Source organism: Colletotrichum aenigma, assembly GCF_013390185.1.
Source record: "Colletotrichum aenigma strain Cg56 chromosome Unknown KSG_Cg56_contig06, whole genome shotgun sequence".
NCBI classification, from domain to species: Eukaryota; Fungi; Ascomycota; class Sordariomycetes; order Glomerellales; family Glomerellaceae; genus Colletotrichum; species Colletotrichum aenigma.
In genome coordinates, this window is record NW_023500912.1 from 2,997,898 (window position 1) to 3,022,272 (window position 24,375).

Consider the following 24,375-nt stretch of genomic DNA (forward strand, 5'->3'; position numbering starts at 1 on the left):
GCTCGACAGTACGAATATGTATCCAGCGCTAGAGAAGAAAAATACGGTCCTGTTCCTTGGCATCAAAGATGGGCAGGTTCGATTCGAATACTGACCTAAATTGAGAGGCCGGTGGCTAGGAATGCAGATATGTCATCCGCTGGCAAATTAAAGATCCTTCGCCCACCAGTTTGCGAAGGAAGATAATGAAGGAGTGACAACCCTGAATTTTTGACGGACAACGTAGGAGGCTATATCATAAACCAATCGCCCACTCTCTCCATCATCCCAGAGCCCAGTTCCGTCTGGACCTGCAGCTGCGGAAGGGAACATAAAGGCGTGGGGTGATGGGGTTTTCTTGCAGCTTGCATCGAAGCTTGCTGGTTCCTCCTGTTTCTTCGTCCCAAGTCGGCCCCAAGAGTCCCGGCCGTCTGTTTCATGAGCCCACATTGGGCGAAGGGTCTCGAAGAGCCGGCGCCATCCCGGATGGCGATCGTCCTGGCTGTGTGAGGCCTGCCTCCTCATTGCATAACCGTAGCCTCCTTTTGATCATGGTAGGTCGAGGTCGAAGAGATGAGGAGTGACACTGGCCAGAGCTTCCGGGGTTGTAGCTTTCAAGGGTGACTTTGCGACGGATTCAGCTCAAGATGGCGCCACAAGGTACCTAGAATGTGGGGCTTCCGGCTTGTACCCGCGTAAGTTATTGATGCAGGCACCTGGGTGGGTGGTTAGCTGGGTGACGCTGCGAACAACGCCAAAAACACGAGCTAAAGAAACAGATGACGTCGCCAGGGCGAATGAGGCACAGAGGGGGGCCTGGGGGACTGCGCTGAGAGGTGCTGGGTGCTGCCGCTTCACCTGCCTGACCTTTCTACTACCCATGCATGTCCAGCCCAACAGGCCGCCCACTTCGAGTCCCGTCTCCTCCGCAACATCCACGCATGTCTTCTGGACCCTTTCCGGCGCATACATATAAACACTCGAGTCCGCATCATCCCAGTCCGGACGCCTCGACCGTCATTCGATCCTCTACAAGTCCCTTGTTCCACCCCGCGATACCCTCTTTGCGAACCGCCCTCCTCCCTTGACTGGCATATTGACACGCACTCTGTCGCCTGATTGATTATTGCGACAGTACACACGTTGATAACCTAACTGACATTGTCGTCGTTGACACCACTGCCATCATGCACCGCACCTATTCTATGCGCCAAACGAGGGCGCCCACGGCCTCTCAACTCCAGGTACGAACACCGCGAGCCTGTCTTCTCACCAATCGTCGCCAAGAACAAAAGATAGATGCTGACTCTTGTTGCAGAACCCGCCCCCGCCGCCGTCAACCACTAAGTCTGGCCGCCTCTTCCGCGGTGGCTTCGGTATGTAGCACCCTCCAAGGCTTGCGCCGTCCTGTCTATCGTTCGAAATGCGGCCACTGTCATCTTTACGGCGACTGACAGTTCACATCAGGTCATGCCCTTCGTCACAAGTCTGCCGGTGCCTTCGGGCCAGACCTTGCTAAAAAGCTGTCTCAGCTGGTGAAGATGGAGAAGAATGTTATGCGCAGCCTCGAGACAGTCGCGAGAGAGCGTATGGAGGTCGCAGTAGGTCAACCCGCACCGAGGGCATTCCGAAATGTGTATACTAATTTTTACCTCTCAGCAACAACTTTCCATCTGGGGAGAGGCATGTGACGAAGATGTTTCCGATGTCACCGACAAGCTCGGCGTCCTGCTCTACGAAATTGGAGAGCTTGAGGACCAATACGTCGATCGATATGACCAATACCGCGTCACCATCAAGAGCATTCGCAACATTGAGGCTTCAGTCCAGCCAAGCCGAGACCGTAAGAAACAATCGAAGCCTCCCATGCCATGCCTATTCTGACAGCGTTCACAGGCAAACAGAAGATTACCGATCAGATCGCTCAGCTCAAGTACAAGGAGCCCAACTCGCCAAAGATTGTCGTTCTCGAACAGGAACTTGTGAGAGCTGAGGCGGAGTCACTGGTCGCTGAGGCTCAACTGTCAAACATCACGCGCGAGAAGATCAAAGCCGCCTACACCTATCAATTTGATGCTCTAAGAGAGCATTGCGAGAAGGTGGCGATTATCGCCGGCTACGGAAAGCACCTCTTGGAGCTCATCGATGATACCCCCGTCACCCCTGGCGAGACCCGTGCTGCATATGATGGTTACGAGGCCAGCAAGGCCATTATCCAGGACTGCGAGGATGCCCTCACCAACTGGGTGACCTCCAACGCCGCTGTGTCCTCAAAGCTGTCAACTCGCGCTCGCACTCTGTCAACTCGTCGTAGAAACAACATCAAGGCACGCGCTGAGGGAGGCCATGATCTGTCTGGACAAGATGCCCCTTTGAACGACGACTCCTCTTGGATGCCCGCCCATAACAAGGAGACGGACTACGATGATGAGGAAGACGATGAGGATGATATCCACCATTCCGTTGCTGGAACTGATGACGGGTTGAACGGTGAAACCCGAGGACGCCAGCACGAGAGCGTTGTCGCATAGATGCAGCATCTTGTCATGCCGATTTCGCCCGGATTCTCTCAATCATATTCGTTTTGAAGGCAGCGAGCATGTAGCTCATGGTCGCGATAATATTCCTTCCACGTTCATGGACAGCGCTTGGTTCTGGTGTTAGGGGTTTGGTGCCTCGGTAACGAATTGAGGTTATGATAGGTTTGCTACGGCGAACGTGGAAGGAAAGGTAATCAAGGCAAAAACATTGGTTCTCCTAGTTGTAATGTCCAATAATTGCGTAGTTTATCATTATCGGCATTATTATCTTTAGTCGTCACTTCTTATCCCTTGACCTGCCGTCTTCTAATGTGCAGGGCCCTAGACAACTGCTGCGTCGGCATATGGGTTGTGTCCTCGTAGCTGGCTAGAAAACTCTTCCACCTCGATCTTTGCAATGTATTGGCCAGGTACTACAACCAAACCCAGGTAACGGGAAGTCATGTCCATCGAGACCGACCCGGTGCCTGCGGCGGCATTCTTCGCTGCCTCCGCCCGCTGCTGCGCTGACGGTTGGCGATACTCGTATGTATGGGCTAACACGACATTTCGGTCCTAGACATGGCCAAGAGGGTCAGAAAACTTTCGAACGCATGAGCAGAGGGCGTCGCTCACAGGGTCGGTGCATTTGAAAATCCCCAGAAACATGCGACCATCAGTGGCCAAGATGCGCAAGTTCTTGTTGAGAAGCGAGGTCAAGAAGTCTCTTGCCTCCTCTTTGTCCATTGCAGCGAAGCAGTAACGACTGTATTCATCGCCTTTCCCAGCCTCCGTGCTGAGTCTCTAGGTCAGATGGTGAGAAGAAGAGAGATTGGTTCGCAGGTTGTCATTCATGCCGACCCAGGCTTGCTAGGTCGTCAAGGCGGTTCCCAAGTCTGCTCGCAGTGGTACTTCCGACTGCGGGGCCACTAGATAAGAACCGATAACGACGCCTCTAGTGGAGGAAAGCGCGTCATTACCTGAGCTCCTCCATGTCAAATGCTGTCTGCAGGCAGCCACGGCCTCCCACCTCTTTCACAGAGTCACAACTTCAGAACACTTTTACAATCCAACACTCGAGAGCTGCCTCTTCTTGAGTAGACCGGGACTTTGCGCCTATCAACGACAATGCCATATTCACTCGGTGGATGAGAAGACCGCTTCTCGTGCCCTTTCGCACCTCGCTGAGCCGAACACCCCCGTGAATCCCGAACAGACCGAACCTACCCTCGTCCGACAACCCCCTTCACAGCCATGGGTGTGAACGGCCTCTGGACGGTCGTTCAGCCATGCGCGCGACCGACGAACCTCGCAACACTCAACCGCAAGCGACTCGCTGTCGATGCTTCCATCTGGATATACCAATTCCTGAAAGCCGTGCGCGACAAGGAAGGCAATGCGCTGCGCAACTCTCACGTTGTCGGCTTCTTTCGTCGTATCTGCAAGCTGCTCTGGTTCGGAATCAAGCCCGTCTTCGTCTTCGATGGCGGTGCCCCTGTTCTCAAGCGACAGACGATACAGGGCCGTAAGCGACGGCGTGAGGGGCGCAGGGAAGATGCTGTCCGCACGGCGGGTAAGCTTCTTGCCGTGCAGATGCAAAGGATTGCTGAGGAAGAGGAAGACAAGAGGCGACGTGATGCTGAGAGGGGAATCCGTCGGGAGCGCGAGGAGCCGCAGGAGGAGATTCCTGATGTGGATAAGATTGTGTACGTTGACGAGGTGGGCATGTCGCAGCAGGAACGCCAGCGTGGAAGGAAGTTCTTCAAGCAAGACGCGTACCACCTGCCGGAACTCGATGGCGACATTGCTTCAATGGCGAAGGCGGATGATCCTAGGATCATGAGCATCGAGGAATTGGAGGAATATGCAAGGCAGTTTCACAACGGCGAGGATATCAACTTTTATGACTTCAGCAAGATCGACTTTGACGGCGAGTTTTTCAAGAGTCTGCCGCCGGCGGACAGATACAACATTTTGAATGCGGCAAGGCTACGCAGTCGTCTGAGAATGGGTCTCAGTAAGGAGCAGCTGGACGAAATGTTCCCGAACAGGATGGACTTCTCTCGGTTCCAGATTGAACGTGTACAAGAAAGAAACAATCTCACTCAGCGACTCATGAAGGAAGCCGGCATGACAGGCCTCGATCTTACCCTCAATGGGGGTGGGCGTATCGCTGGCGAGAAGGATAGGGAATACATCCTGGTCAGGAACGAAGGAGCAGAGGGCGGTTGGGCTTTGGGTGTCGTGAGCAAGGAGAAAGATCTGGGTGAAGCTCACAAGCCTATTGATGTCGATGCTCTGGACTTTCAATTTCAGAAAAAGGAGAAGGCCGAAGCATCCGATGACGATGATGACTTCGAAGACGTTCCTGTTGAGGGTCTCAACCGGTTGCCGACGGCCGCCTCACACCCATCGAGGGATGCAGCACTCAGGAGACAGCAATTCTATGACGGCCGAAGAGAAGCTGAAGTCAACGGTCTGTTTGAGGAAGAAGATACTCTCTTTGTCGGTGGAGACTTGCCTGAACAACACGAGAGGTTGAATGGCGAGAAACGCGAAGAGCGGCTGCACCCGGAGGAGGAAGACGACATCAACCGTGCCATTGCTATGTCTTTGCAATCCCAGCACGGGCAAAATGCCGAAGACCTAGAAGAAGAGGAGCAATTCGAGGACGTCGAAATGCCCGAATGGAAGCAAAAGGCTGTCGAAGCTCCCAAGCGCATCACTGCCACAAGCGGACGAATGGTTGCTCACATAGTCAACAACAGATCTACCGCCGCCGTGCCCAAACGAAGGCAAAGCAATGCCAGCAGCAGCGACGATGAGATGGACTTGCAAGCTGCTCTTAAAGCGTCTCGCAAGGCCAAGAAAGCTCAACCAAAGCCGGCAGTGCCCAACGTCAAGAACCCGTTTGATGGGCCCTTGCCGTTCCCGAAGCTTGACTTGGGATTCTCTATGTTTTCCAAGAAGGCCCAGCCAGCGAAAAAGCCAGCGGAGCCAGCTCCGACTACGCAGGTTCCGCTGAATTTGAAGAAACCAAGTCAGGAGATTGAGAACGCAGACCTTGGCGGCGGTTTCATCATTGAGGCTGCTGATGACGAGCACGTGGACGACGATGACGAAGGCGATTTCCAAAGAGAACCGCAGGAAGAGGGGCCTAGGCCGCTGCCACCCTGGATGGTCGATGACTCAGACATTCGTGAATCCATCAAACAACAGCGACAGGTTGAGAGGGATATCAATACCGAAGATAGAGATGCAGCGCTGGAAGAAGAGCGCCGCTTTGAACGCCAGCGACAGAACCAGCTTATCGAGATTCAGTCCTCTGACAGCGAGGATAGTGATGTTGAGATTCTCGATGCTCCTCCAACCCTCAAGCAGACCGCGGCTCCAGAGGTACTGTCTCCAGCTGGGGACGCCACAACAAAGAGCCCTGTTGCCGAAACAGCTGCGTTGCCAGAAGATATGGCACAACCAGCGCTCACCACCAGCAAGGTTGCTGCGCCGTCTCCGAAGCCTTCACTATCACCCGAGCCTGACTTTGAGGATGTCCAGGTGGATGACGCCGACGAGGACATCCAAGTCACCGTCAGAGAACTTTCAGACTCCCCGGAGCCAGAGATGGAAGACGTCACGACGGCCGTAGAAGAGCCAAAGCCTGCCGAGGAGATCGAACTTACTTTTGAGGAACTAATGGACGGCCCTACGTTGGATGACCCTAACACTGCCGGCGACCCTGTGCAGGACATTGAAGCGGATGTCTTCGCTAACAGCGACGACGAGTTCAGTGACCCCGAGGATGAAGAACTCTACGCCAACCTGGCTCAGGAAGCCGAAGAGCACGCTCGTTTCGCCAGCGAGCTCAACAACAAGTCCGAACTTGAGAACAGGGAAGCATACGAAAGGGAGCTCAAGGCTCTCCGCACACAGCAGAAGAAGGACCGCCGTGACGCAGACGAGGTTACTCAGGTCATGGTCACCGAATGCCAGGCCCTTCTCCGCCTGTTCGGTATTCCGTACATCACAGCGCCGATGGAGGCCGAAGCGCAGTGCGCGGAACTCGTGCACCTCGGTCTCGTCGATGGTATTGTCACCGACGATTCCGATACCTTTCTCTTTGGGGGCACCCGCGTGTACAAGAACATGTTCAACAGCAACAAGTTCGTCGAGTGCTACCTTGGCTCTGACTTGGAGAAGGAGCTTTCGCTATCGCGGGACCAGTTGATTGCCATCGCCCAGCTTCTTGGATCTGATTACACGGAAGGACTGCCGGGTGTCGGCCCGGTCACGGCAGTGGAGATTCTGTCCGAGTTTCCCGGAAAGGACGGGCTGGCCAAGTTCCGGGACTGGTGGCAAGAGGTGCAGATGAACAGCCGCCCCAAAGAAGCGGACGCAACTAATCCCTTCCGTCGAAAATTCCGCAAGTCACAGGCGACGAAACTATTCCTGCCGACGGGCTTCCCCAACCCTGCCGTGACCGACGCCTATCTCCGCCCAGAGGTTGATAGCAGCCCGGAGCAGTTCCAATGGGGCGTTCCAGATCTTGAGGGCCTCAGACAATTCTTGATGGCGACCATTGGATGGAGCAAAGAGCGCACCGACGAGGTTCTCGTCCCTGTCATTCGGGACATGAATAAACGCGACATGGAGGGTACGCAGGCGAACATCACGCGGTATTTCGAGGGATCTGTGGGCGTGGGCGCGAGAGATGCCTTCGCGCCGAGACAGAAGACTACGACGAGCAAGAGGATGGCGAACGCTGTCAGTAGGTTAAGGGCCAATATGAATGGCGAGGCTGCGGCTGAGGCGCCTGCTGCACCGGCCCAGACCACAGGGAAGAGAAAGTCGAGGGCCAAGACGGTGGCTGCGGAAGAAGATGACTTTGTGGACGACGACGGTGAGGAGGAGGTTGACGAGGAACAGAGCTCTCGCGGTGCTAGACCGAGGAGGGGAAAGAAGGCCAAGGCTTCTGCTTAGATGTTATAGATGTATACCATGTGTCACTATTGTGTTCATCGTCGTTCCGTTCTCGTCTTACGAGTGTGATTGTGATTTCTGAAAGTCGTGCCCGGTCACTGCATGCAGTTCTTTGCTGGCGGTCAGTGAAGTGGACATCAGAGAACATGCTCAAGGGGCCGCCCGATCCAGGACATCCCCCGATCCCGAGGACTCGCGTGGCTGTTCCGAGCCTTGCGACGAGGGCTGGGAAGTGGCGGTATGTCTTGAGAAGTCCTTTGCGACTCAGCATCCCTGTCTTGGAGATGATATCATGGCTTTTGCGGTGGCGATGTTTGTGCAAAAGACCACGGGTGGGAAAAAGTTGAGAATTATGTGAGTCACGTTCCAGACGGCAGTTGGCCGAAGCACCATCATGAGAAAAGAAAAGAGAGAAAATTCGGTGGTTTCCATGCAAGTTGCATTGGTTTGGCCGAGAGGACTTTTTGCTCTCCAGCTGCTTGTCCCGCGGGGCAATTAGTGTTGTGGATGGAGGGTCCGCCAGGGCTGAACCATACGTCAATCCAGGCCGCTCTTTTCCTAGAAGGAGGGTGGGAAAGAGTGATTTTCAGGTACGCCGTTGAACATTCCTGACCTGCACGTGTGCGAGGCCCAAAAGTACAGCAGCTGGGACACACAAAAGTTTCCCCAATCGGAGGACGAGGGACGTTGAAATTCTCTTGCGTTTCCACGTGGCGGGGTGTCAGTTGCGAGGCGAAGATCATTCTGGGTCGACGTGCGAGTTGACGGGTGATGACTGAGAAGCATTCCGCTTGCACCGCATGTAACGTGGAGAAGTACAAGATTTTTTGGGTTGGGTCGGTCCACAAGGCCAAGAGGTGACGCTCACGACTCGGTGATGTCTTCGTGGACGAGGCGCAAACGTGCTGCTGTCGTTCTCAGAGTTCCTGTGCCTCGAGAGTCGACGGAACCCCGGTTGATATGCCGGCATGTGAAGGTCGTGCACCCCGAGGTCGCAGGCGCGACGGGCAGATGTCGTCGAATAAGGAGTCGCCACGGTAAGAATAGAGTGCATCACTGCAGGCAGAGTTGGAAAACAGCCAACCAAATCGTCGCGGGTGAGCGGTTCCGCTAATGCAGGAACAGCCAACCCAAATGTTGTGATGATAAGGTCCTTCGTCGAGGATTCTCAGCTCCCGCTTCGACTTGCTCTCTGGGTAAAATAGGCGCTGCCGGCTGACGTCTGGAAATAATTCTTACTCGCCGTCTCATGTCAGATTCCGTCCTCAATAGACTGGGTCTCGTTTGACTTTGTTTTCACTGTTCCTTCTGCCCTGCCACACAGGCTACAGCATATTGCCCCGAGTCCCACGACGGGGTTTGCGGACCAACGACGTCGACGTGGTCGCGGGGAGAACCAATCCCGTCCACCGCGAGACGTTACAACGCGGGGGCCATGGGGCCGTTTGAGCGGTTTTCTCGTTGCCTCTGAATAATTGACTTTTTTGCTTCTCGCTTGGAATTTTGTTTCGACCCCGGGCCGCTCGTCCAAGGGTTTTGTTTTTTGTTGCTTCCCATGCTGGGCCGGCAACCAAAGCATCCGTCACCAGAGCGGATCTCGAACGCTCTAGCTGGTCTGAGTGACATTGCGGGTTAATGAGCAGGAGCGGAGTGATCGTCATTTGCTCTGCCGCGTGTGAACGGGGAAAGGGCAAAAGCAAAAAAGTCCAACCCGTATCTTCCGCGGTATCAGCACATGGCTCGACGGCACGGTGAGTTGGGATGTGGCCGGCAGGTGAGGGCGCTGCGCGATTAAACATCGGATGAAATGGGCCGTGCTGTGGGTTGTTGACAGTGGCCGAGCGAGATGATTGGCACATCTGATGGTCGAGATTGAGGGATGGGATGGAAGCTCGACATTGTCACCGGGATTGAGATGAACCAAGGTGAGAGAGGCACCCCACAGACTCCGGATGGGCGCACACCGTGGACTCGGCCGGCTCATACCACGGTAAGCTTGATTTGCCGGGTGCGAGCTCAGCGCAGAGCTGGAGGCCCAAGGCTGTCACACTGCCACCCCCAAATTCCCCGAAATGGGCGGAGATCGATATTCCCTGGCAGCGAGAACAGAGGGCCCGAGAGCGCTGTTTGTCACCTCACAGGCCTTATTCTGGCGCTGGCTCATTTCTTGGACCGCCTGAAGAAGACGGCAAGCCAAGGCGCCAGACTGTGGTTTCCAGTAGTTCTGCTCTGTCGCAATCTTCTTTGTGTCGATATCAAGAATAGATCCGCGCCGGACCCCAAGTTCTTCTGGTGCAGAATCCCACCAGCCACCAGGATAGATGCGGAGGCCGTTGTCTGAGCAGTGTGCGATTCGCGAGCGCAGTTTGACCCTAGGCAAGAGCCAGTGAAGCTGTTGCTGTAGACCGTTTTGCACTTTGGTCCGCCGATCCAGCTCGACCGGTCTCGCCCTATATTTTTGGGTCAGCGGCGGTTCGTCTCGTTGCTGTGTTGGACAGCCAGCTGGTCTCTTGGTTGCCCCGGATGTCGTTTTCGAGGCTGCACTTTTTCCCAAGGGCAGCGAAGCAATGACAGAAACGTAGTCACGGTGGTGCAGGAAAGCCAGGTGGTCTCTCATTTAGGTTGAGATTAGAGCCCAGAACGCCGAGGAAGCCCAGGTTTCGTGCCAGTCGGTGGTTGGCCATGCTATTGGGACCTGGACGATGAGAGCAGGGCGAGTTGACTTGGCTCTTGGCGCAGCCGGTGGGCTGCTCTCGACTCGCTCACCTCTGGAGGCCGAGTGTGGTGGCCGCTTCGCGAGCGAGTTGGGTGACACGGTGAGTGGGAGAGGTGCAATCAACTCAGCCCCCCCCCCTGCCCAGACCTCCAGGCGCTGCAAGGTACAACCCCCATGAGCGGCCGAGCCGTTGTTTCAACTGAACCTGACAAGTGGATTGGCCAACTCTGTTCTGTTTCCCTGTTCGTCCAATTATCCAACGGCTTTTTTGCCTCTCTGTTCGTGTTCTTGGCCCCTTCTTTTGCAGGAAGCAACCCACACCTCGCAGTTGAATTCACTCGAGAGGAAGGAAGGAGGGAAGGAGGGGGTGGCAATATCCGTATCCGTAGAGCTGCACTCCATTCACTTGGGAAGGTGCTTCTTGACTCCTGCTCCTGCCTCGCTCCTGCCCCTGTTGGTTCCTGCTTTCCACTGGGGCAAGTCCACCTGGTCGTTGCTTCTTGCTTCCTGCCTTACGGGACCGGTCTCCTCTTTGCCTGCCTTCCCAGATGGAGCACTCCATCCCACACCTCCATCAACCTTGTCCCCCGAGATAATCCTTCTCTCTTCCTCCTCTCCTTCGGCCAATTTATTTACTTAACCTTCCCGCCTGCCCTCACCCACCTCCCCTTGCTTCCCCTTCTTCCATCCTCACGATCAACAACAAAGTTGGTGCACTGTTCCGACCTGCCGGACACTGAATAGCATCGCCCTTCCTTTTTTGGAGACTTACTCAGTCACCAGACATTCCTTTTTCCGACGCACCAACGCTTCGTTGATTCACATCCCACACCACACCGTTGAACAGGGTTCACTGAGTACTTTACATTCCAACATCACCCAGTCACAAGCCTCCTGGTTGAGTCAAAGAACAGCCTGGGCCGTCGAACAACCCTCAAAAGATTCCAGAAACATTCTTACCCGCCAGTTGCGATTCTCTTTGAGGCCGGTCAAATACTCAAGGAACGAACGCAATTTCCCAGCAATCTCAGCATCCAACACTCATTCCAAAGAACGTCTTACAAACAGCCATGAAGCCTTCTACTGCCGTCTTCCTGGCTTCGGCCTCTGTTGCGCAGGCTCTCCAGCAGTGCTCCTCTGGTACTGCCACCGAGGAGGGTGGTAACTGGTGGTGCGGCGTTGTGGAACAGATCCTCTACTCCAACGTCGGCCACCCTGGCACTTACAAGGCTGTGTCTAACATGGGCGACGATGGCTCTTGCAGCTTCGAAGATGTTGCCTTCTCTGGTCCGTTGGCCCCCTTCAATGAGGAGGTGAGTTTCTTTCCAACCTTTCAAAAGGATTTATTGCACAAAGGTACTAACATCGCCGCAGCTCACCCCTCTCTTCCGTGGTCCCATGAACCTCAAGCAAGTTGCTGTGTACAACCTCAAGTCCAGCGCCAAGCGTTCTCCCGCCGTGTCTCATACTCACGCCCGCCGCCACGGTCACCATCACTTGCACAAGAAGCATGCTGAGGCTCATGACAACAAGGAGGAGAAGCGCGATGTCTGGGTCACTGCTACCATCGACGGCATTGTCCAGTCTTGGATCAACAACTGGAACCCAGCCGCCACTCCGAACGTTGCCCCTGTGGCTAACACTCCGGCTGTTGCTCCCATCGTGGCGCCCACCCCTACTCCTGCTGCTGTCTCTCAGCCTCCTGTTGTTGCTGCCGCCGCCGCCTCCAAGCCCTCCAGCTCCAGCAAGGCCAGCCCCAGCAAGGCCAGCACCTCCACTGGAAGCTCCAGCGGCGAATACAGCCGTGTTGCCTACTACAACGCCGACCAGGGTGTCGCTGACGGCCTCGTCTTCCTCGGCAACTACGGTGGTCAGGGCTCTGGCAAGTTCGACAACGTCTTCGGTAACTCTCTGTCGTACCTCAACTCTGATGCCAGCGGTGGCGCTGCTTCTCCTGAGGTCCTGAACCCCGTATACCTCCCCTCCAACAAGGAGTTCGCCATCTACAGCGACAAGGAGTGCACCGACGGCAGCTGCGGGTACTACCGCCCGGGCTCTGTTGCCTACCACGGCTTCAAGGGCGAGGACTCTGTCTGGCTCTTCGAGTTCAACATGCCCATGGACGGTACCGCCGGTTTCAACGCTGACATGCCGGCCCTCTGGTTCCTGAACGCCAAGATTCCCCGCACCGCCCAGTACAACTCTTGCTCTTGCTGGCCCGCGTGCGGTGAGCTTGACATCTTCGAGGTTCTCGCTGCTGGCGACACCAAGTGCAAGTCCACCTTCCACTCCAACGTCCCTGGTGGCTCTTCCGACTACTTTGACCGTCCCACCGGCGAGCCTATCAAGGTTGCGACTGTTCTCGACGGCGACTCCGGTCAGGTCTCTGTCAAGGTCCTCGACAGCAGCGTCGACTTCTCTGCCGGTCTCACACGCGAGCAGGTTGAGGGCTGGCTCTCAACTACCTCCATCGCCTCCACGAGCGGCAACAACAAGGTCAGCTTCTTCGCTCTCTCCAGCTAAGCGGAAAGCGCCAAGATTTATTTGAATGAGATTTTGGGAGGTCAACGATTGCATATATGGGACTGGGACGGCCTTGTTTTTTCGACACCCCTTTTTGACGAAATTTCTCTTCTTCTGGCTCGCCGAGTCGAGCAAGTCTTGCTTGCATTGGATCATGGTATCTGATGACTCAACGACGCCTTTTTTTTTCACTTCTTTTGATACCTTATTCGGGGATGAACAGCAAAGATGCCTCGCATTGGGAGGCAGGCGGGGATTGCAAAACGAAATGACTCTTAGACGGCGTCCAAGATGATACCCGGCCCCGGAAAAGTGCGCCTTTTTGATTTCAGGAATGGGGCATGGTTAGAGAAGTAATGCATTTTTGTCCTTCTCTGCAAGCAGTTAGGATGATTTGGAATCGATACGAAAGTTCAAATAAGTTCAGTTCGTGTGATGTGTTGCCCCTCGTTGTGAAGTCTCGGGTGAGGGAAAGCCGTTGTTCCTATACTAACGCGACGATATTGGCAATTCCCTCTGTCGAAGAAGCCGTCTATCTTGGTGCTACAAGGGCACAAGCTTTGTGGCTTTTCACCAAACAACCACGTCAGACGCGAGACGTCGGAAGATGCCTTTGCATGGTGTAGTATGTGCAGGCTGAAGCGCCTCTTGATCCTACGGCCAGCCTGCTCTCCCGAGGGCACACGCCGTAGGTTGCGGAGGATTGCAAACCAGGTTTTCCCCAAGCACTTCCACCTACTGCAAAGAATGCACATATGTTGATGAATGTTCTATCGATGTTGGAGCATTTCTTCTTGGTCGAGGCCAAGAGGCGGTTCGCGCTGGAGACTGCGGACGTGATCGGAAGTCCGAGCCAACCAATTACCCGACTGTGACAAATGACATCGTCAAGATAGAAGTTCACATCATCGGCTTGCGACGCAAAGAAAGTTCCAGCTTCTGAAGTTTTCGTCGAGAAATTGTTTCAATGATTGCTAACTTTCCATGGTGTTGTATTCGGGGTTTCGCGCCTCGCGTCTGTACAGGTGGAGACGGCGGGAAGCTCGTTGTTTAATGTTGGTTCGATTGGTAAGCTCTACTTGGACCAAGATCAGCGGCAAGCCAAACAGCGTAGCGCGCGTTGATAAGACTTCTCCAGCAGGGCCACTGGTTGATTTCACCATTGTACAGAGTATGCGCCATGAGTAAGCACCACGAGTCCCCCGGTGCCCGACCAAGTGCGGGAATGTCGAGTTGCAGCTCGAGACGGACGGACTTTTCGGATGTCGGAGGGCAGTCCGGCGCTGCTTAGTGTCTGCTTAGGTCAACCTCCTCCATGTAAGTAAGCTCGCGGGCAACAGCCACGCAGCACCTCTGCGGCGCGGGGTCTGCGGAATTGGACGGAAATTTCTACTGGGCGATGGAGCGTGAGTGGCCTCTCTTGCGCCAGTGTCTTTGCCTGATTCGGTAGTTCATGTCGAGATGCGTCTACTGCGGTTGTGGCACCGCGATGTCTTAGACTGTGTGTGCTTGGCAAGCAAGCAGGCTGGAGTGCTTGGACGAGGGGTATATTAAGCTTGGACGACGCTGCCCCTCAATGACGACGAAGCAGAAGAGCATCAGCAATCCAAATACCATTGTCTTACAATTTTGTTCCCAATCGGCACTCAGATATTGAATTGTGAGACGTTCCACGCATAGAAGCACTCAGGTCCGTCCGAACTCCATCGTCGTACAAGTACCGGAGGTTCCCCATCCTGACTTGATAACGCAGCTAGCACAAGCTTCGATCCAACCTATTCCAACTACGAAAACAAACCCGCGCATAGCAGTTACGCAAATCAGAATCAACAATGTCCAAGAAGATCATCACAGTTTTCGGAGCGACTGGTGCCCAGGGTGGCAGCGTCGTCAACATCTTCCTCAACGATCCTAAGCTCAAGGCAGAGTGGGCAGTCCGCGGTGTCACCCGTGACACCACCAAGGACTCTTCCAAGGCTTTGGTGTCCAAGGGCGTCGAGGTTGTCAGTGTAAGTTGTTTCGACTATTGTTACCTCACCCAACGGTATACGAGGCAAAAAGCTAACCCTCTTCCACTCAGGCCGATCTTGGAGACAAGGCGTCGTTGGCAGCTGCTGTCAAGGGTGCCACTGCCGTCTTCGCGGTGACCAACTACTGGGATAAGCTGGACAAGGGTGGGTTTATCAAATCGGCTTGCGAGACAACACTTTCTAACAAGAAGGCAGACTTGGAAATCCAGCAGGGCAAGAATATTGCGGACACTGCGCAGGAGGCTGGCGTCCAGCACTTCATCTTCAGCTCTCTGCTCGACATCAACAAGCGTAAGTTTGTTAGCTTCCACATTATGGCATAACGCAACTCACTAACAAAACCTTCACAGTCTCCAAGGGCGTCCTTCCAGACGTGTACCACTTTGATAGCAAGGCCGCTGTTGAGGAATACATCCGGACCCTCTCCCTCCCCTCGACCTTCTTCCTCCCCGGCCTCTACATGTCCAACTTCCCCGGCGGCATGTTCCGCCAGACGCCTCCGGACAACGCGTGGGCCGTGAACCTGCCCATCCCGGCGTCCGCGCCGATCCCGCTCTTCGACACGGTGGCCGACACCGGAAAGTTCGTCAAGGGCATCGTGCTGAACCGCGACAAGGTCCTCGGCAAGCGCGTGCTCGGTGCGACGGCGTACGTCACCGCCGGCGAGATGGTCCAGGTGTTCAAGAAGGTGTACCCCGAGGCCGGCAAGACGGCCAAGTACAACCAGCTCACGCACGACCAGTTCCGCGGGGCGCTCAAGGGCCAGGGCATGCCCGACTTCGTGGCGGAGGAGATGCTGCAGAACATGAGGCTGTTGGATGAGTTTGGATACTACGGCGGCGAGAAGCTGGACGAGTCGCACGCCATTGTCGAGGACAAGCTGACCACGTGGGAAGAGCATGTGAAGAACGCCAAGGCTTTTGCCGGGCTGCAGTGAGCGTGGAGGTGGGAGAGAAGAAACGTGATAGGACGATAGAAATTGAAGTTTGTGATTTTGAACCCTTGATGACTCAGATGGTCTAGACACTTTAAATCGTGACAAGCGTGCTGTGTTGTGCTTCGTTGCAAAGAGGGTCGGTTTGCTGGGGACGCACGACACGCTTTTGCAGCGTCATTGGTGGCTGCGTGTAGCTGATGCGGATCTGGGGATCTCGCTGCAAGTCACCGAGCAGAGGACCACAATTTTCTGTGTCTGCACGGCTATGTTTCCGATGCAGTCAATACCCGTGAATTTGAAGCTTTAGCTCGATCAAGAACGATCACAAATCATAGTGATTAGAGACGACGACAACGGTAGTCGAAGCGACGAGAGTGACATCAAGCGAGACGATTAGAGACGACGGCAGCGGACGACGGCGGCGGGAACGACGATAGCGAGGAAAAGCAGTTGGGTACTCTAGCACAAAAACTTGGTGGTCTCGCGAATAGCCTTCGGTGCAAATAAAGACGACATAAGTCCGAAACCGCCAGAACGGTTTGAGACCCTGAATGACAATGTTTGCGATCTGATGAAAGATGCCGAGGCCTGGTTCTTGGGGCGGCGCAGCAGCGGCAACGAAGCAGCGTAAGCCAGGCCGCCGGCCGCCGGCCGACATACCGAGGCAAATGGCACCTGAACCCCCGACCCCATGTTTTTTTACCTTTTAGTACCCTCGCCCTTCGCATTTCCTCTCCACATTTTTCAGTGTAAACGCCAAGCACAGGCTCCGGGTCACTTGCCGCCAGCATTTGCGACTGGCAACTGCACGCACGGCTGCGTCCCCGACCCCGTCCGCCGACTGACCCCCATTACTCAGGTCTGCTGCACTATCAGCCCAATCCGCGTCCGTCATCCCAGCGACGCTCTTCCTCTCCTCTACCCCGACTTTGCCTTCCCCTCTCCTCCGCTCCTACCATCGCCAACGTCGTCGGATCGTCTTTCGACATCGCAGCTGATCGAGGTCGATTGCCATCTTCCATCCGACCTGGCTGCGAAAAGCCATCCTCCGTCGCATTTCCGGTGCTCGATATAGAGGAAAACAAAGCAGCAGACGGCAACGTCGCCACCAGCCAACCCCGACCGGTAGATTGCGAGATAACGCCGAGCGACACCAACGACTGTAAGGAAAACTTCTTCCTTATCGTGAAACAAGAAAATGGCATCACCACCAAAGCCTTGGGAACGGGCCGGCGCAACTACCGCTGCGTCAAGTGCGTCTACCAGCACCAACATTGCCAATCCAGCCTCTAGATCGAGATTATTAACGGTTTCATCAATAGCTCCTACCGCCGCTTCCATCGCGACCCCGACACCGGCGGCCTCGATCGCCTCGACGACCTCACCATCGTCGGCGCCCACTGTCCCTGAACGGCCAGCTTCCCTCGCCTCCGCGGTCAACCAGAACGCCTCGGCATACAGCCGGACCGGACTCGGAGCCGGTATTGGTGCAGCAAGCCCTTACGGCGGCGGATACTCTTCGCCTTACGGCAGCCCGTACTCAAGGATGGGTTCCTACGGCGGCTACGGTGGCGGCATGTACGGAGGTTATGGCGGATATGGTGGCGGCATGTACGGAGGAGGCATGTACGGCGGCATGGGGGGAATGGGCATGGGAGGCATGCCCGGAAACCCCAACGATCCGAACAGCTTGACGAACCGATTCAACAACAGCACTCAGGCTACGTTCCAGATGTTGGAGGGCATTGTCGGCGCCTTTGGCGGTTTTGCTCAGATGTTGGAGAGCACGTATATGGCTACACACTCCAGCTTTTTCGGTAAGTTTCAGCATCGGATCGTTTACAGCACACGTCACTGACAAGAAAACAGCCATGGTTTCAGTAGCGGAACAGTTTAGTAACCTCAGAGATACCCTGGGCTCGATTCTGGGCATCTTCACTCTGATGCGCTGGATCCGTACCCTCATCGCCAAGATTACCGGCCGTCCACCCCCAGCCGATGCGACGGCTCTCACACCGGCTGCCTTTGCTAAGTTTGAAGGCCGATCGCCCATCGGCCCCGATGGCGCTCCCCTAGGACCTCCCAAGGCTTCTCGCAAGCCCCTCTTCTTCTTCATTCTTGCTGCGTTCGGCCTCCCGTACCTGATGCGCAAGATGATCAACACCATGGCCCAATCTGCGGAGGAAGAAGAACGCCGTCGCATGGCGCTTGCCGGCGAGCAACAAGCCTTGGACCCCTCCAAGCTTGACTACTGCCGCGTAATGTACGATTTCACGCCCCAAGCCGGCAACGCCGTCAAGGATGTGGACATGGAGGTGCGTAAGGGCGAACTTATCGCCGTTCTGTCCAAGAGCGACCCCATGGGCAACCCCAGTGAGTGGTGGAGATGCCGCGCTCGCGATGGCCGCATGGGCTACCTTCCTTCGACCTACCTCGAGGTTATTAAGCGACCCGGACAGCCTTTGGCCGCGATCAAGGCTGCCCCCGTGCCAGAGAAGGCCCCGGAAATCAAGACCAAGATTGGTGACGTGTCGCCCGAGAGCTTCCAGAAGAGCGTGTTCTATAACTAGGCGCCAGAGAGCTGCTCATCTGAGTAGGCGCCAGACAGTTCCTCATCTGATTTCGCGCCGGAGTGCTGCGAGTGCTGCTCATCTGAGCATGTGCCAGAGAGCCTCTCACCGGGCTTTCGCAAGTTCCTCCGCAAAGCCCGTCTATAAAACCATCCATTTTCTTTGTAAAGAGTGTACGATTCTGGCATTCAGTTTAGGGGCCGTTGTTTGTCCTTGAGGACTTTAAAAGCTGGGCGTTCAGGTTGACGATTGGATCCCGTGGCATTGGGAGCGGTTTGCTGCTGGTTGGCTACTTTGGTCTCAGTATGCTATGAATACCCAAGGTAATGCCTACGAAGCAGTCTTTGTCTATAGCGAAGAGAATGCATACAATATGTTTGCACAAGTTGATCATGAAAACATAGACCATGATGAGGCACACGCTCCGCGTGGATGAAGAACAGACATGGCCAGACCAGCGCCAACGCGGCTCCACAGGATGTGGCTTGGTGCCCAAACCTGATTCGTGTGTCCTATCCCATTCCTCGTGCCATGTCGACATTGACGTCAGATTGGATGACTGGAGTCAATTCGGGTGTCCTCCTACGGACGGCGGCACAACATAGCCTGGCAAGGCCCGGATCCATCTGGCGGCAGCTGCCGCAACACCCGCATCAGGCAGACTGCACTCTTAGCTTTCCCTCAGCTTCCGTCCAGTCGACGCACGAGCCACCGATGACGTTGTTGACTTACGTCTTTTTTGCTGTACCCGGTAGCTTCCTCCCAGCTGCAGTAGGTCCCTCACACAGGAGCACCGCGCAGCCAGAGGGAGGGGACCCGCCCAGGTTCAGTTGCTCAGCTCTCCCCGTAACGTTTACGTAGGTATTCGTCCGCACGAAGATAGGCAGACAGGCACGTAGGTAGGGAAAGTAGACAGGTACCTTACCTGCTGGCAGACACAGGCACGCTTTGTGGTCCTGCCACCTCTACCTTACGGATCCAGTCCCACCATCGTCACCTTTCACGCACATTGTACAAAAGGCCAGCTCCTCCCAAGTCCGCCTGCCGCTTCCCTCGCAACAAATCACAGCACTCCGAATCTCCAATACCCACGCAACTTTTTCGTCAGCTCAACACACAAAAACACCGTCGGTCAAGTCAGTTTGGGCTTCCGAGTGTTTCTTTCCCACAACCACCAATTCCTACTTCGACCGGAAGCACACGACCAACCTTTCACAAGCTGAAGCTTTCCCCGCATCGTCAAGATGACTCTCTACTACACTCTCGTACGTCTTGACCGTGCATAACACTGGCGTCGTGCCTCTCCTGCAATCGGGGAGGGGCAATTGAGGAGAGCCGCCGCTGACTGGATCTAGGTGTTTATGCTGCTCATGGCAGAGATGGGCCTGTTCATGCTCCTGATCGTGCCCCTTCCCTTCGCCATCAAGCGTAGACTCTTTACGTACGTGATTTCCCTCCGCTTTCTCTGCATGCTGCGTTCCCAAAGAGCTCGAAGCTAACCGTCCGGTCTTTCCGCAGCTTCATCTCCGAGAGCCCCGTCGTCGCCAAGGTCCAGTACTGGATGAAGATCACGTTTGTCTTCATCCTCATTCTCTTTATCGACAGCGTCAACCGCGTCTACCGCGTCCAGGTCGAGCTGGCGCTTGCTACCGAGAAGCAGAACAGCGGGTGCGTACATCATTGCCCCCCTCCCACAATCTGTCCCCTGGAATACCCACCTTCAAAGCGGTGCCCCTCAGGACAATCGACTCACTAACAATTTCTCCAAACAGAGCCGCCGTCATGGGCCACGAGCGCCTCGAGGTGCAAGCCCGCAAGTTCTACTCCCAGCGTAACATGTACCTCTGCGGTTTCACCCTCTTCCTGTCCTTGATTCTCAACCGCACCTACGTCATGATCCTCGAGGTCATGCGTCTTGAGGACAAGGTCCGCAGCTACGAGGGCACCCAGGGCAACACCAAGCAGAGCGAGAAGCTCGCCGTTGCCGGTGACGCTGGCGAGATTGCCAAGCTCAAGAAGGAGCTCGAGAGGAAGGACCGCGACATCGAGACCCTGAAGAAGCAGAGCGCCGGCCTGCACAAGAGCTACGACGAGCTCTCCGAGCAGTACGGTCAGACGCAGCCCAAGGGCGACAAGAAGGCACAGTAAAAGGCCTTGATGTAAATCGACTTGACGACTTTTTTCTAAGTGGAAGACGACTGCGGAATAAAATCTGATACGCGGTGGTGATGAGGTGAGGGATGGCCGGGAGCTGGACAGCTCTGAGGATCCAACAAGTTAAAGGTTGGGAGGGTTCGCCGGCACGGCGAGGCGTTTTAGCTATATATCAGCTTTGAGTTTCGACGCAATTGGATCCAGTCCAAGATGAAATGTTCTCGTCCATTATGTCAGTGCCATGATATGATTACTTGAACGAAATGCGTAGTTGACGCCTGACCAGGGCCGTCACTGTCTCGGCAGTATGAGTACCCAGGCAACCTTGACGTCGGCAACCTATATATCAGGTCAAATTACTGATGTCACAGAGAAGACGGTGGTCGCCTTTGTGGTCGTTGTAAAACGGGCTCATCTTGTTCAAGTCGATGATATTCTCGCACTTAGGGCAAACTGCGACTGGCGTTATGCGGCTGGGAACATTCTATCACGAAGGCACACTTGCGGGCATGACCCTCCCATCGCGGGTTCCATACCGTCTTCACAGCAAGTAGTGTAAAACTACTTCCACTTTCCGAATGCTCATGCTGTTATGAGGTTCTCTGGTCGCCCTCGAGAGTTATCCCGACCACGATCGACGCAATTTCGATCTTGACTGTTCTTGGCCCTGACTTGCCGCAAATTTTCAAGCGAGTGCCCGAAAGACGAAGACGACGAAGACGACAACGCTATGGACGAATACGGACGACATGGACCAGCGGAGACCACAAACGACGACGAGCGGAAAGGAAGATCCATTCGCCTTGACACAACAGAGGTGATCAACATAATCATCCGGTTGAACAGCAGGATTTGATGTTCACATGCAGTTGTATTGTTCGACCCAGTTGATGCCGAGAACCTGCGAACATCCTTCACAGCCGTAAGTCCGGTCAGTACGGGGTAAGAGATCTGCCATACCAATCCATTTGGAATTCTCGTCGAACTTGTCGGCCGTGTGCTAGATGCCATCCGGCCTTCATTCCGTTACTAGATCTTCACATACGTTAAAAGCAGACCCCCTGGGTCGGGATTTCTTATTGTATTAAACGAGTTCCCGGTCCTTCAAGCATGTGGTTCCAAGGCTAGAATGTTCTCGGAGACCATAATAATTGCGGCAAGCCTGATCTTTGCACCAAGTTATCTCTTTGAATTCAGTGTCGTCTTTCAGGTTGTAGGACGCAGGATCCAACGCAAGGTACCACTGGGGACTAGACGGACTCAACTGGCCCGAGTCCTCCGAAGCGCCGAACGTGCGATCAAGGGTGAATTCCCAGCAGTGTTTATGGGATCCGCAGTTCCGGAAACTAGCTTGAAAGTAGGCAGTTTCGTCCGTTGTCCATCGGTAGAACTTGTGACTATCTAGCCTGCCGTTAGCATTGGTACCCATATCATATCTAGACAACTTACGGGGGCGCTCCGCATCACTCTTGGTCGCCACTCGGTCATGGACTGGAATCCCGTATCTCTCGATACCTTCGTAATGGAGACAGTGACAAGAATTGGGCTCAAAACATAGCATAGGATCTAACCGTCGGGGGCCTTCTTCAGGGTACCATGAACAAGGTGATAGTTCTCGCAGCTCAGCAATCCGGCGTCGAAATTCGACAGCAGTGACCGGGCATTTTCTATTGGGGAAACGCAATGTCTTCTTCTCTTCAGAAGAGCCACTTGACTAGCCCAGGGAGCGTTGCCCTTCGTGTGTTGAAATTCCGCCTTCACCTCTTCAAACCGTTCTTTGTGACTAGCATGATCGCAAGTGATGGTGGAAACACTCTTTCTTATCGAGGCCGGAAGTGACGTATTCGAAGATACTCTCACGAAATCGTCCCATGTGAAGGTCTTGTGTTCGCACAAGCGTATGTGCCCTTCTCGACCGATACAGACTCTCGAACGTGACCTCTTCTGGCGCTCCGCAACGGAGAAGACACTTGTCGGATGGAGTCGGTCACAGCCAGAACAGTACAGGAAAGCTCTGGCGCGATCAGACGACCAACGTCTAGGCAAGCGGTTGGTTTTGCAGCCTCTGCAAAATCCTCTTGTCTTTGGTGCCGCGAAAGAAAGGGCTTTCACCCAGCCCTTGGCTTGGAAAGGCGATTTCCATTAAAAGCCGTACCCGTCGCCGTTCTTATGCCATTTGGAGAAGAGCCTCGAAGAGAAGATCCTCATGAATGTTCGCGAGGCGCGGCGGAGTTGGCAGGCGGTGGTCAGATCAGTTTGCTGCATGATATTGACCAAGATGTGGTCAGGGAGCCCGCAAAGCGGGCTCTTCGTTGCGTTGCGATATATCGCAGCTATCAAGGGGTCAATGTTGACGCCCTCGGGCCAGTCCAAATCTTTGTTGTCCTCGTTCGAGGCGAGCTTGTAGCTTGTCGATTGGGATCGCAGAGGGTACGTCTGGTTTGTGTACGGCTCTTGGCCATACTCCATCTCGTAGGCGATGTATGACGACGGACTGCTCACCACGTGCTGGCCGAATCCAGGGTGCATGTAGCGTTCGGTATACTCGTTGAAGCAAGGTTCGATCCCGGAGGCGGTGAATGAGCCGGGTTCAGTCAAAAGGAAGCTTTCGAAATACTCCTTGGAGGAAGGGGGGTATCCTGTTGGCCACATCATTAATGATCGAAAGGTGCGTTAAGGTTGTTGGCCTTGATCTTCGTATCCTGTTTGTGTTGTGTATTCTGTTCCGAAAAGAAGTTCTTCGCGGTAGAGTTTGTATATCACAGGAACTTTAAAGGCTCACCCTGATAGCCACACCTTGGCAGTTGGCTGTACCTGGGTCTTCCACGCCACATTGGAGGCTTGCTTGTATTTAGCGCAGATATGGACAGAGATGGAGGGCGGTCACAACCAGGATCACAAAAGTCGACTCCACGATGGGAACGGATCATGTCGGCATGCAGAACCCGACTATTCAGTGAGATCTCCGTTCCAGAAATCATCTCTTGGACGTTGGTTAGGAGACGCTCACATCATAGAAGTGTAAGGATAACTGCTATAAACTGTGCGCGTGAGTGTCCGTCTACTGCCTGAAAATCAAGAACGGCTGAGACATATAAACCCACCCATCTAGAACGTAAGTGAAAACTCAGAACCGAAGAAATCATGCGTCTTAATGTGCTTCGTCTTCAGCAACTCAGATCAAAGCTACCAGAAGGTCGAAGTCATCATGAGGACAATAGCAGCCGCATGGTTTATTGAACATGAGGGGCCTTTTCCATCGTTAATGTGCCTGAGGAATACTTCGAGGGAACTAGAGGAGCAGGAAACTAGTATGCTAGGCAATATACTTAGATGACTTTAGCAAACTGCCAGTCGATACATGTTATAGTAGAATGACTCGTCCGAAGAGATGATTGTTGCCATCAAAGAGAGAGAAAACGAGAAGGCTATGTGGCTTTAGATAAACATCTCTTGAAAATTGGAAATAATCACTAGGCTTTGAGCCAAGATACAATAGGCGTGTAAGGAACAACAACAATTAAAACAATCGAGTAGGAAATGCACCTGTAGAAAGACGCAGCAAATCCTTCGAGCAAGAGCGAGTATCTGATCCCTTCTATATCAGAATTCTGTGTGAAATTCCACCGTCACACCTCGGAAACAGCAGTCAAAGATATAATCGTCAAGTCATTATTGCTTAGCCCTCTTTCGCGCGTATTCAGTCAGTTTACTTAGCTAGCACCGGCACTGAAGAGCGATGAAGCATATTGGGAAGTTGCGATTGAGCAACGGTGGTTGGGCAAGTGAAATTGGTCATTATCACTTGTGCCTCACGTAGCCACTGTTATGTAGAAGTGATCCAGAGTCCAAAGACATTGATGACTGAATTCGATAGCTGCCGTGTAATCCTTAAATATAGAGGCCTGGGGACGATTTGACACAGCGAGATGTGTTGCATCTCTATTAAGCCCTAGTGTTTGACGGGCAT

The 24,375-nt window shown here is 54.3% G+C and overlaps 8 protein-coding genes across 8 annotated transcripts; 6 read left to right on the forward strand and 2 right to left on the reverse strand.

The window, feature by feature from the left end:
- Nucleotides 1–1,166: 1,166 nt before the first annotated feature.
- PIL1 (Sphingolipid long chain base-responsive protein PIL1) lies at nucleotides 1,167–2,510 on the forward strand (the record flags this gene model as incomplete). The annotated part of the gene is made up of 5 exons (XM_037325084.1): nucleotides 1,167–1,223; nucleotides 1,298–1,355; nucleotides 1,447–1,580; nucleotides 1,639–1,822; nucleotides 1,876–2,510. 5 exons carry the CDS (start codon nucleotides 1,167–1,169, stop codon nucleotides 2,508–2,510), a joined length of 1,068 nt encoding a protein of 355 aa, XP_037176289.1.
- A 330-nt stretch (nucleotides 2,511–2,840) lies between these two features.
- On the reverse strand, nucleotides 2,841–3,245 carry naa38-b (N-alpha-acetyltransferase 38-B, NatC auxiliary subunit; the record flags this gene model as incomplete). The annotated part of the gene is made up of 2 exons (XM_037325085.1): nucleotides 2,841–3,074; nucleotides 3,135–3,245. 2 exons carry the CDS (start codon nucleotides 3,243–3,245, stop codon nucleotides 2,841–2,843), a joined length of 345 nt encoding a protein of 114 aa, XP_037176310.1.
- A 507-nt stretch (nucleotides 3,246–3,752) lies between these two features.
- On the forward strand, nucleotides 3,753–7,475 carry rad13 (DNA repair protein rad13; the record flags this gene model as incomplete). Its single annotated transcript, XM_037325086.1, has 1 exon — nucleotides 3,753–7,475. One exon carries the CDS (start codon nucleotides 3,753–3,755, stop codon nucleotides 7,473–7,475), a length of 3,723 nt encoding a protein of 1,240 aa, XP_037176308.1.
- A 3,786-nt stretch (nucleotides 7,476–11,261) lies between these two features.
- On the forward strand, nucleotides 11,262–12,714 carry CGCA056_v009840 (PGA52-like protein; the record flags this gene model as incomplete). Its single annotated transcript, XM_037325087.1, has 2 exons — nucleotides 11,262–11,504; nucleotides 11,566–12,714. 2 exons carry the CDS (start codon nucleotides 11,262–11,264, stop codon nucleotides 12,712–12,714), a joined length of 1,392 nt encoding a protein of 463 aa, XP_037177064.1.
- A 1,832-nt stretch (nucleotides 12,715–14,546) lies between these two features.
- NMRAL1-0 (NmrA-like family domain-containing protein 1) lies at nucleotides 14,547–15,681 on the forward strand (the record flags this gene model as incomplete). Its single annotated transcript, XM_037325088.1, has 4 exons — nucleotides 14,547–14,723; nucleotides 14,795–14,888; nucleotides 14,940–15,035; nucleotides 15,095–15,681. 4 exons carry the CDS (start codon nucleotides 14,547–14,549, stop codon nucleotides 15,679–15,681), a joined length of 954 nt encoding a protein of 317 aa, XP_037177065.1.
- A 1,198-nt stretch (nucleotides 15,682–16,879) lies between these two features.
- On the forward strand, nucleotides 16,880–18,251 carry PEX13 (Peroxisomal membrane protein PAS20; the record flags this gene model as incomplete). The annotated part of the gene is made up of 3 exons (XM_037325089.1): nucleotides 16,880–16,934; nucleotides 17,004–17,498; nucleotides 17,551–18,251. 3 exons carry the CDS (start codon nucleotides 16,880–16,882, stop codon nucleotides 18,249–18,251), a joined length of 1,251 nt encoding a protein of 416 aa, XP_037177066.1.
- Nucleotides 18,252–19,495: 1,244 nt separating this feature from the next.
- On the forward strand, nucleotides 19,496–20,399 carry CGCA056_v009843 (Uncharacterized protein; the record flags this gene model as incomplete). Its single annotated transcript, XM_037325090.1, has 4 exons — nucleotides 19,496–19,516; nucleotides 19,607–19,692; nucleotides 19,770–19,919; nucleotides 20,024–20,399. 4 exons carry the CDS (start codon nucleotides 19,496–19,498, stop codon nucleotides 20,397–20,399), a joined length of 633 nt encoding a protein of 210 aa, XP_037177227.1.
- Nucleotides 20,400–22,547: 2,148 nt separating this feature from the next.
- Nucleotides 22,548–22,934, reverse strand: CGCA056_v009844 (uncharacterized protein; the record flags this gene model as incomplete). Its single annotated transcript, XM_037325091.1, has 1 exon — nucleotides 22,548–22,934. The coding sequence occupies one exon, from the start codon at nucleotides 22,932–22,934 to the stop codon at nucleotides 22,548–22,550; it is 387 nt and encodes a 128-aa protein (XP_037176925.1).
- Between the last annotated feature and the right edge of the window lie 1,441 nt (nucleotides 22,935–24,375).